This window comes from Macrobrachium rosenbergii, chromosome 3 (genome assembly GCF_040412425.1).
Source record: "Macrobrachium rosenbergii isolate ZJJX-2024 chromosome 3, ASM4041242v1, whole genome shotgun sequence".
Lineage (NCBI taxonomy): Eukaryota > Metazoa > Arthropoda > Malacostraca > Decapoda > Palaemonidae > Macrobrachium > Macrobrachium rosenbergii.
The window spans coordinates 84,890,976-84,903,230 of NC_089743.1; the positions used below are offsets into that span (position 1 = coordinate 84,890,976).

The 12,255-nt window shown below is 35.1% G+C and overlaps 2 protein-coding genes across 2 annotated transcripts in view; both read right to left on the reverse strand.

Annotated features, from left to right (window-relative positions):
- The window catches only part of LOC136826613 (cytochrome P450 2L1-like), a 68,576-nt gene extending 68,006 nt beyond the window's left edge, over positions 1-570 (reverse strand). The window contains exon 1 of the mRNA XM_067083970.1: positions 466-570. The gene's annotated coding sequence lies outside the window, so the exon portion shown is untranslated. The remainder of the gene's footprint in view (positions 1-465) is intronic.
- Positions 571-3,229: 2,659 nt separating this feature from the next.
- Positions 3,230-12,255, reverse strand: part of LOC136851693 (nose resistant to fluoxetine protein 6-like) — a 42,233-nt gene continuing 33,207 nt past the window's right edge. The window contains exons 15-18 of the mRNA XM_067126055.1: positions 11,847-11,973; positions 9,545-9,743; positions 6,808-6,950; positions 3,230-3,466 (exon numbers count right to left, since the gene is read on the reverse strand). Of these exons, the coding sequence (XP_066982156.1) occupies positions 3,356-3,466; positions 6,808-6,950; positions 9,545-9,743; positions 11,847-11,973 (580 nt within the window). The 3' untranslated portion in view covers positions 3,230-3,355. The remainder of the gene's footprint in view (positions 3,467-6,807; positions 6,951-9,544; positions 9,744-11,846; positions 11,974-12,255) is intronic.

A 12,255-nucleotide genomic window follows, 5' to 3' on the forward strand; every position in this document is an offset into this window, starting at 1 on the left:
AAATGGTTTTTCATGCAAAAATGTCTAGGAAATGACAGGGCACTAAAAGAACCTAAAAATACCAACCTAACGTACCCTAGGGGTGTTTAATGGTTACAATTTTGCTGTATTTGCAGGTATGGATGGGGGGTGGGGGGCCAGTACTGACATACCCTATAAGTCGTAATTTGATTAATTATTTTTCTCTGTTATTAAGCATTTGCGAAGGTTATGTATTGAGAAGAAATTACCGATTCCAATTCTGTTTAGCCTATGGCCAAGTCCTAGTTCCCAAATTCTATGCAAGGACACACTAGGCTAAAGCTATGCGCTGCATGATAATCCCTAGATTACTGATATCAAAATTCCAAATCCTTTGAGACCTTGGAGATTAACAAAATGAGTTTTAGAACTATCCTCCGAGGGTACAACAATGGCAACAATCTTTACTTTTGAAAAGGGGACAATCGGCTAAAACTTCCTTACCTTCCATCATGGAGTTGTTGAGATGAACTGGTTTCCATTCACGTCATTTTGTACAATCTGCTGCTCTAATGGTCACCTTTCCATCACAATAAACAACAAAGACGAGGAGCGATCACAGTCACTAAGAAATAAACATAGCTAATGGCCACATATATGTTTATATTACACCTTCATAACAGTACAGGACAAACTACTAATTGCAAATTAGACATTTAGTAGTGCTGCCAACTCTCAGAGTTCTTTCAGTTACCTCTTTTGGCAGGCACTGATATTACCCTAGTCTAACCCCCTTAACCTATGACCCAGGATTTCAACAAATACGCAGTTTGCTGGTATAGTCTTTATTGATTTAAAAAAAGTGAAAGAATACACAGAGACATTAAGAATAATGCAGCGTTCAGGTTGGTTTATTTATTTTTTTTCTTTTGCTCGTATCATTCCATTGATATCACAGAAGAATCAGTTATTAAAATGACATTTAGTAGTTCTAGTCCCATTTTATTTTTCTCTTTTTTTTTTTTTTTGTTTCCGTGAGAATTAAAAAAAACAATTATTCATTTAGTCTAAGCACTGGAGTGGAGAGGGGCTAGAACTAATTTTGCTATTCATACTATAATTACGGGCTTGTCATCAACAATCTTCGATTCGTCAGGAAAACCCCAAAACTCAGTGTTTGCTCTTCTTTATAGTTCTGTTATTTCCTCTTTATCAAAGAAAAGGGGGCAATTTTCGCTATTCCTCCTCAGTATCACAATCTTTATCTAACAAATTACTATGTTTGCCTTTTGAGGAGACTAACATAGGGAAGGCTACTTTTGCATTGCAAATCAGCTGCAACAGTTGGTTACATAAACTCTGATTCAAGAAAGAAAGGACCATCTAATAATAAGCTTTTCCTAATCTCCCCAGAATCTCTGCGATGAAGAAACAAACACTTGGTTCTGAGCTCGGTGACGGAAACTTTAAGGCTTCATTTTTGTTTAGTAAATCTTCACCATTTTCGGCAGAGTGGATTTTGGATACAGATAAAAGATAATCCGAATTTAAACGATCATTTTTGGGTACATAAGCAAATATTGTGGCTTTGTAAAGCTCTGACTCAGAGTTCGAAGTTAAACATGATGGATACAGTTGTCTGTTTTGGCAAACTGTTATAAAAGTTAATGTAATTTTTTTAAGAGAACATCTTAAGCAAGAAAGAGAATTTTAAGCAAATTCTCTGTCTGTATTTGTATACATCATTTGCTCTAAAAACTAAACATCACCATAAGCAGGAACTTGCAATCAACCCACATTATGCTCAGATTTACTAAGATTACCCTGCCGCCCTAAAGACCAATAAGCGTAGCCAAATTACCGCACTTGCAGGTTAATTACCCACTATTGGCAAACGTAGGCTAGAGGGCGGGTAGCATCATCGCCATGAAAACAGATTAAATTCAATGGTCAAAAACATTTACTGCGCTTATAAATGCTTGCTATTACTGGCAATTACCTAAACCTTGATATATTTCACTTATTCAAGAACACACACCCATTTGATAATGTTATATGCAAGGAAAATGTATATTTTTCTTACACAAGTGCAAACCTTTCTTGTGTACGAATTTATTTGCATACATTGAACTCGAACATTTCTTTAATTCTTAAATCAGTAGAATGTAGTACTTGGGAGTTTTCCTTTTTTATTTGTTGTTATCTTCATTTAAAATCTGGCATATCTCTTAGCGTATAAATAAGTTTACCAAGTACGCCAGTGTACAAAGAACTTAAGAGATTTTTCAATGACACGTATGCAAATCTGTTGAGTCTTCTTTTTCTTCTGGATTAGCTGGCCTCATGCCAGCACGGTCTTCTGCTCCTGAGCAGCCTGCAATCATAGTTGCTACTTTTGTTTTAAAATCATGTCGACATTTTGTTGTAACTGACACGAAGAATAAAATATGATAAAACCATTTTATTAATTTTTTTTTTATCAGACTGCCCATTTTTCAAAACCAATTTTTTTTATATATATTTTAACATCATTTACATAGGAACTGCATTTCGGGGATAACTCACTAATATATTACATGTCTAAGTTAGCAGATTTGTATGTAAACAGTAGTTCAGAGGTAAAAACAACTCAAGTATATTGCAAAATGTTGCTGAAGTAAAGAATAAAACAACTTAAAACAACAAAATTATGTAAGTTTAGTTACATGCTTCATTATTTCGTCTCACTCGGGTTTTGAATCTGTTTTCTGAAGTAAAAATGGTCTCATGTCTTATAAGAAAACTAACGTTCATAGTGTTGGAAACATGAACAATACCATGTAAAACCAAGTTAAAATATTTGGAAGTAATCACTGACCTTTTCAGTGAATAATAGGGGAAACGTACCTTACTGAGGTGCACAGAATAGGGAGGTGTACCTCATTGAAATGTAAATTATAGCTGCCCTATCGATGCACGAATAATTGGGAGGTGTACCTCACTGAAATGTAAAACACAGCTGTACTTTATCGATGTAAGAGTAATAGGGAGGTGCACCTTACCAATCTATTTCGCATATAACTAAAATCCCTACTACGCTCCAGTAGAGAAATATTGGAATATGAAACAAATTTCACATTACGTTAAACCAAGCTCAAGAGATTTTACAAAAGATTCAGTGACCAATAAATCTTTGAACACTTATGATGATATGGGCCCTTTCTAGCAATTTCGTAGTTTTTTGTTTTTATTTTGACGATCAATGCCCTGTAGTTTTATAAATGCCATACTTAACGTTTAATCCCTTTTTTATCTAACTATTTCAACAAATACTCATAAATTACAAGTCAGCCAAAATTACTGAAAGATCTATAGCTCCATGTCAGTGTAAACCTCCAGTGGTCAAACTTCAAAGCTATTTCCGTAAGAGAATTCTCTCCAGTCCCAGAATTGGACCTTCCGTGAAAAGTGAGAGGAGAATCCCTCCTATGCCGGCAATAAATATGACTCCTACGATCTCGATGATCTGAAACAGATGCAACAGGAATCAAGATACATAGCTGTGGAATGTTCGCTACTATTCTATGATTGTTAGACAAGTGCACACACACACACACATATATACTATATATACAGGGGTTAGTATTAAACACGGCGAAACAGTGACTCACCTACACTGTTTTGCCATGTTTAGTACTAGTCCCTGGGGTCATATGTATTTCGCTTTGTTTAGTACTAGCCCCTGGGAGATCAAATGTCCTAAGTGTAATTCTAATAGCCACAATGTCTTCTCGAATTCTTCAGGCTTTTTGGATAATGAAACCAGGCGAAAATATCCAGACGGAAGAAATTGCCTGAGAATGGCAGTCGCGAGAATCGAACCCGCAAAATGCAATTTCTTCCGTCTGGATATTTTCATTTGATCCCCGAAGGGCTAGTACTGAACACATATATGTGTCTGTAAAAGTGACCAGTAGATTGACATATATATTTCAGCCCAAAAGCAATAAAAAGATTGCCCACTGGAGCGATGGTAAAACAGCTCTAACAAAATATATCTGAAAACGACAGGTATATGTATGTACGAGAGGCGATAGACTTTTATCCTTCTCGCCCAGGTTTAGTACTGCCTCCTTGTGAATATGGTAATGCGGGTTCGATTCTCGCGACCGCCATTCACAGGCTCTTCAATTTCTTCCGTCTGGATATTTTCGGCTTCGTAGTTACAAGCATATCCAAAAAAAGCGCGAAGAATTCGAGAAGTTAAGAGGGCATTGTGGCTATTAGAATTACATATGTGTCTGGTAAAAGTGCAGTAGATTCTACATATATATATATATATATATATATATATATATATACACACACTGAATACACACAACTTCACACACACACACACACACACACACACACATATATATATATATATATATATATATATATATATATATATATATATATATATATATATATATATATATTCATACTACTCGTGTTAGCCTTCAATAGGACAGGATGGTTTAGATTCCAGAGTCTTAAATTTCCAAAGTACATGCTTTCAAAGACATACAGTCTTCTCTACCAGGCACTTTGGAAATTAAAGGAATCTAAGTTATCCCTTCTTGTTGAAACTTATCGCAAGTAATTTGAATATGTATGTATGCATAATGTATGTATGTATGTATGTATGTATGTATGTATGTATGTATGTGTAAGTTTACATTATCAAGGTGCAGGTAACTGAGAAGCGTAAGTTATTGAGGTGCGAACAAGGGCGGTTGTGCCTTATTAAGGAATTAATTAATAATAATAATAATAATAATAATAATAATAATAATAATAATAATAATAATAAGGAAGAGAATAAAAAGAATAATATGTACATATGTATATATATGTATATATGTTTATATATATACATATATATGTATATATATAAATAAATAAATAAATATATATATATATATATATATATATATATATATATATATATATATATATATATATATATATATATATATAAGTTTTATGAAGCTGTGACATTCCTGTTTGCTGAGAAAGCAGTGTGATGTTCAATGCTGGAAAATGCTTGCGCAAGCGCTTAGTCACGACTCGTCAGCGTGCAGATAATTAAGAATCCGTCAACCTGAGATGCCATGGGACCGGAAGCTTGCATCGGCATTTCTCTTTGGAAACTTCTAAAAGGAATTTCTAGTTTTAATTGGTTTGTAGGTGGGGCGTCGAGGCATTACGTTCGTTTGTACATACCTGTATGTACCTCGTACTTAGTCCTTTCGTGTTAATGGTGAGTTTTGGAGATAGACATTATTCACATCAGTTATTGTTGTTATTTTGTATCAGTGATTTTATTAGTTTTGTTTTGTCATTCTTTTTATGTTTATGCATTCTGATGGTGTGAAAAACAATGTGCCTCAAGTTAAAGGAGATATTTTTCTCCTTTTTGCAGGTGTTTCATGACTGTGGGCATGAATGACACATGTGTCATGCATGACAAAATGGGCGCATGTGTGTTCCTGTTAGAGTTTGGCTGTTATGGGGATATGGCCAATTGAGTCTGTTGTAAAATTAACAATGGGGAGGACTTTTTGTAATGACAATGTAGAAAAGTATACCTTAGTTTAACCAGACCACTGCTGATTAACAGCTCTCCTAGGGCTGGCCCGAAGGATTAGACTTATTTTACGTGGCTAAGAACCAACTGGTTACCTAGCAACGGGACCTACAGCTTATTGTGGAATCCGAACCACATTATACCGAGAAATGAATTTCTATCACCAGAAATAAATTCCTCAAATTCTTCACTGGCCGACCGGAGACTCGAACTCGGGCCTAGCAGAGTGCTAACCGAGAACTCTACCGACTCGTTCAACGAGGAACTATGACAACGTAGAGACGGAAGATGATTCTATTATTGCCAAATTGGTGTAATTTTTGGGAAGTCATTTAGTTACTCATATTACCTTTTATCATTTTCTTTCATTATAAATGGCTACCATCATGGGCCCATGATTAGTTGGGGGAGATCCGCTCCCGTGTAAAGGAGTATTCAAAATGGCGGATGTGGGAAGTGGTCGTTAAAGTGGCACTGTCGACAGAAGCGACTTTGGAAATTATGTGTAACAAGCTTAGAGAATCAGGGGTTGTCCTGCAATTAATGATTTTGCTTTGGTAAAAACTTAATGGGTGTATTAACCATCTTATATAATTTCATTTTACATGTTTCATTGTTAGTCTTGCTTAACAAATTATATTTTTGTAGTTTAGGGTTTGATTTCCACACTTTAAATAAAAGAGAGAGAGAGAGAGAGAGAGAGAGAGAGAGAGAGAGAGAGAGAGAGAGAGAGAGAGAGAGAGAGATGAGGAACTTGTTAGCGAACGGGGACACGTCCCAAACTGAACTTATGGTAAGACAGATACCCTGGTGGGGATGTATATAACATATATATATATATATATATATATATATATATATATATATATATATATATATATATATATATATATATATATATATATATATACATATATTTATATACAAATAAATACATATAATGTATATATATATATATATATATATATATATATATATATATATATACATATATATATACATATTTATATACAAATATATATACATATATATGTATATATATATATATATATATATATATATATATATATATATATATATATATATATATATATATATATATATATATACATATATACACATATATAAAACTGCTGGCACATAGCATTCTTTTCACTCTCTTCCTGAAGCTACATATCACGAAAGGGGTGGCTCCAGGAATAACCAGCTAAAACTGTAGTATCAAGGAGACGTACCTTATTGAGATTTGAAAAATAAGGAGCTATCATCAAATTAGCGTTAAGGATTCCTTGGAGAGAGAGAGCCACCAGGAAGATGCAGTAGGTGACTCGATTAAGTGGCTGGAAGGACGGATGAGACAGGAAGCTGTTCACTGGACCTGTTTTCGTGGGAGAGAGAGGAAGTGTTAATTGGGACTGACTTATGGTAAAGAAAACGGGAGTCGCAGCGTCTGGGTGATTGACGCCGCGATGAAATTAAATAGAAAACTAAAACAAAAATGTTAAAGTTTCATATAATAAATATCTAAATATCTAAACACACACATAATGCATATATATATATATATATATATATATATATATATATATATATATATATATATATTATATATATATAAATATATATATATATATTATATATATATATATATATATATATATATATATATATATATATATATATATATATATATATATATATATATATATATAATTATTCAGGTTGCTGCCTTGAGTATCAATTTAAATATTCAGCATTAAGAACCACTGGTTTTATCAGCATCCAGCCATTTTGATTTGCATATGTAAGTTGGAAAGTTGCAAGCTTAGCATTATCTCTGACCCACACACACTTATTTTCTGTATTTTGTTTTGTACTTCTGAGGTCTTTGAATTTTTGACAGGCTCTATCTGGCAACTCAGCGGCCCCCGCCGAAATTGGAGCGGGCATTTGGCGGGGAGATCGACCTAAATCGCCCTGACTCGCTCCCTACTCGAGGTTGGTCTTTCCTCTTGTCAGGACGTGCTGTTCTGTATTCCATCATCTCTGCCATACTGAATCAAGGAAGATGCCTCAAGTCTAATCTATCTGCTACAAGGACAAGGGCCAGAGGGACCTGAGAGAGAACGGCACTCTCCCGATAACCTGTGGCTTGGAGTCTGAATCTACGCTTTTAGTTAAAGGCACTAGAATTTATTGTGCTAGGTAAGTTCTGTCAGAATCCATCGGCCTCCATCCCTCAGCCCTTTTCTCCTCCCTGAATGCCTTATACTGTCTCCCTCCAACACTCCCTTGAGCTAGCAATTTCCTTTCAACTTCTCCCCTCAGCACTGGTTAATCTCTAGAGTAACGTAAGTAATGCTTTGAGAGAAATTTGTTTCATTATTTTGTTATGACCAAAACCGCCTTCTTGAAAGGCGTTGGGCCTACCTAACTTTATCCAAGAATATCCATCTCATCCTTTGACTATCAGTCATTAAGGTTGCCTTAAGCCTTTATCAGTCTGTGCATGACTCTGTTGTGCCTAATCCCTGCAATTCTTTATTTGCAGGGGTGTGTTTTTGGTAGGCACTCTCTGCCACACTGTTCCAACCTTGCGCAAGTGACTCAAGCCCCCAAGAGAAGGGCCTATGATCCATTGGTAAGCCTATAGCTGTAAATTTTGTCCCTTTAACTGGTTTGATTGGTGTTCATGTAAATTAATTAAGTTAATTGTTCCCTGAGTCTATTTTATGCCTCAGTAGAATACTTACTTTAGTCTCACCCTACACCTTTGTTTAGTTTATGAATACTGACGGGGTGCCACAAGGTCCTTTTTAATTGCTGATTATATGTAATGTAAAACTTAGTAGACCCGGTCAATAAACACAGTAATATATATATATATATATATATATATATATATATATATATATATATATATATATATATATATATATATATATATATAGAATCATATCTATAAATAAATATATGCTATACATAAAAACACACATAATGTATATATAAATGATCTAAATTTTTGTTGAGGAGGCCGTCTCCCAAATAAAGATACACAACGGCTCTATATTAGAATCCTTCCAGAGAATCGTAGAAAGGACAAAATGTCCATCTCTGTCACGCCCCCAGGACTGGGACATTCGACCAGCAAATGTCTCACAGTCAAGGGGACAGTATAGTCGCTGCAGAATGAATGGCTTTCACCTGACATCAAGAACTCACGCGTGAGTCTTGTATGTCCAATCCTTAGCCTGCACATCGTTTTTAGTCTTTTTGGTATTTGGGGTTGTGACCAAGGAGATAATAGAAAGAATACCGTAGGAAGAAAACGAAGAATTGAGATAAGAGGGAAGAAAAATCAATACGAGTCATGAGACAAAGTTGATGACCTGAAAGTGAGGGAAACAGGAACATGTGAATGATATGGAAACATAAGAAAGAAATGGGAGTAACGTGGAAGAAGAAGAAGAAGAAGAAGAAGAAGAAGAGGAGGAAGAAAGGATGGGAATAAAGTGGATAGACAGACAAGAAGCTAAATGAGAAGAAATGCAAATAATGTAAAAGACAGACGGAGAAGAAAAAAAATTGGAATTTCGGTACTAATGCAAAGCAAGAAAACCAAAGGGAGAACATAATAAAACAATGCAAGAATTCAGATCAAAGAAATGAGAGAGAGAGAGAGAGAGAGAGAGAGAGAGAGAGAGAGAGAGAGAGAGAGAGAGAGAATGAGAATTAATCAATGAAGTGCATGAACTGAATGATGAACTAAAAGAGAGGAGACAGAATATGATAAAAGAAACGAAGGAAAATAAACCGTTATCATTACTTTATCCTCAGTATCATTTATAACCAATAACAAAGAAAACAAAGGTCTTCAAACTTCTTTAACCGCATGCAACACTAAGTACTAAAATGGCAGCACCATCACCATTAGTATTATTGCTATAAACATAATCATTGTCAATGACTCACCTCCATACCCATAATGGCAGGCAAAGACAACCCACGAGACTGCCAGTGCCCAGACGAGGGAATGAAGGGACCCGTAGAAAATACTCGGTGCCCATTCGTATTCAATCAGGTCTGTTGTCATCTGGTTGTACCTGTACATACCGAAAACCACTGCTATGCCAAGGCCAGTAGCCACTATCCAGCCCAGGACCACCTGCCACTGAAGAAAATGAAGTAGAACATTAAAACTTGTCTGAGGCAAAAGAATATTTATTGCCCATGAAGTAGAACATCATTAAAACTTGTCTGGAGTAAAAGAATATTTATTGCCCATGATGTAGAACATCATTAAAACTTGTCTAGAGTAAAAGAATATTTATTGCCCATGAAGTTGAACATCGTTAAAACTTGTTTAGAGTAAAAGAATATTTATTGCCCATGATGCAGAACATCATTAAAACTTGTCTAGAGTAAAAGAATATTTATTGCCCATGAAGTAGAACATCATTAAAACTTGTCTAGAGTAAAAGAATATTTATTGCCCATGAAGTAGAACATCATTAAAGCTTGTCTAGAGTAAAAGAATATTTATTGCCCATGAAGTAGAATTGCAATAAAAACTCGTGTGAAATAAAAGAATATTAATTGCCCATGAAGTAGAACAGTAGTAAAACTGGTCTGAAGAAAAAGAATATTTATTGCCCACAAAGTAGAACAATATTGAAACTTGTCTGAAGTTAAAGAATATTTATTGCCCATAAAGTAGGTCAACATCAAAACTTGCCTGAAACAAACAAATATTTATTGCTCATGCAATAGAACAACATTAAAATTTGTCTGGAGTCAAAGAATGTTTATTGCTCATGAAATAGAACGACATTAAAACTTGCCTATAGTAAAAGAATATTTATTGCCCATGAAGTAGAAAAGCATTAAAACTTGTCTGAAGTAAAAGAATATTTATTGCCCATGAAGCAGAAAGGCATTAAAAATTGTCTAAAGTAAAAGAATATTTATTGCCCATGATGTTGAAAAGCATTAAAACTTGTCTGATGTAAAAGAATATTTATTCCCCACGAAATAGAACAACGCTAAGTTTGGGCTGGCCAGTCTTTCCAGAGAACCGCTAAGCTAACGCCTCAATTACACTTACCAAGCAACATCTTTTTTGGAGAAATGGCGTTTTCTGGAAAAAACGCATCCAGGTTCAAAACTGGCACATAAAAGTACCCCATCTAACCCATTAAATAGGTTTCCTGGACTAATTGTGTCCTGTCGCCGCTTTCTTGCAACAGACCGATGTTTTTTGTAAGTCTCAGATTTTTATTTTATATTAATGCAGTGATAGAGACCTTGACCTAACTGTCGACCTAACTGCCAACCCTCCTTTTTTATTTGCGAGGGGGACCACCCTGAAAACTACCTCATTTATATGTTTTTAAGTCCAGCCTGAAGAGTGAAATTTATAGTTGAGATGTTGTACTATCTCCTTTGTCTTGTTTCATTCATACCTACAGTTTGTGTATAAATGAAAAATATTTTTCACACGAATTATTCGTGGTTTGTATTACCGTCATATAGCATGCAACCATTGACACAATGGACTGTAGTGACCTGCTGCAATGTCATTTATCTGATGATCGTCTCTGCTGTTATTTATCTGAATCATCGCCTCTATTGTCAATTATGTTAATAATTCTTTATGCTGTCATTTATCTGAATGATCGTCTCTTCTGCCGTTTATTTGAATTGTTGCCTCTGCAGTCCTTTATCTTAATGATCGTATCTGCTGTCATTTATCCTAATGACTGTCTCACAGTTGTTGGTAGTTCCGAGTCCTGACGTCCACATCGCGCTCCCATCGTAATTGAGTGAAAACTACCTTTAAGCTCGTTGCTCACTGCTTAGTGTTGATGATGAGACCAAAAGTCATTTCTCCGGTGAAATAAGTCTTAACCAAAGCCGATCAAATTTCTAGCGACTCAGAAGAATGAATACAACGACAAGTTAAAATAAGTAGGATATAAGACTTACAGGTTTTAAGTAAATCATGAGACCAAAAGGCATTCCTCCAGTGAAATAAGTCTTAACTAAAGCCGTTTCAATTTCTAGCAACTCAGAACACTGAAGACATTGGCAAGTTCAGTAAAGCTGAAGAATGTAGGGATTTAAGACTTGCAGGTTTCAAGGGCAAATAATGAGAACAAAATTCACATCTCCACTGAAATTAGTCTTGATCGAAGCCGTTTATATTGCTAACGACTCAGAATAGTGAAGACACCGGCGAGGTTATTAAAGCTGAAAGATTTAGGATGAGACTTACAGGTTTCAAAAGAATCTCTTTCTTGTTCGTTCGAAGGAAGTAGGCTAAGGCCATGCCTACCAAGTACGGCGAAGCTCTGCACCACGGGGCGTAGTACACCAGTTTGTGATGGAGACTAGTGTTTGGACTGCGGGGAGAAAGCACAGATAAAATATCATGGAAATAAATCAGTGAAGTTTAATAAAATTTTGATTTAAGTATGAAAATAACACTGTGAGAACATAGGTCTTAATGAAAAAACTGAAGAGTTATTTTTGGTTTTGGAGATTAGACTGACTAGGTATTGAGTCTTTGAAGGATTATAATTGCTTTTAGCAAGAAACTAACGTTTATAAAATTTCCACGGAGAGATAAGTTTTTGAGCCACAGTGTTTAATGACTGAAAATGAACAATGAAATACGGAAATGT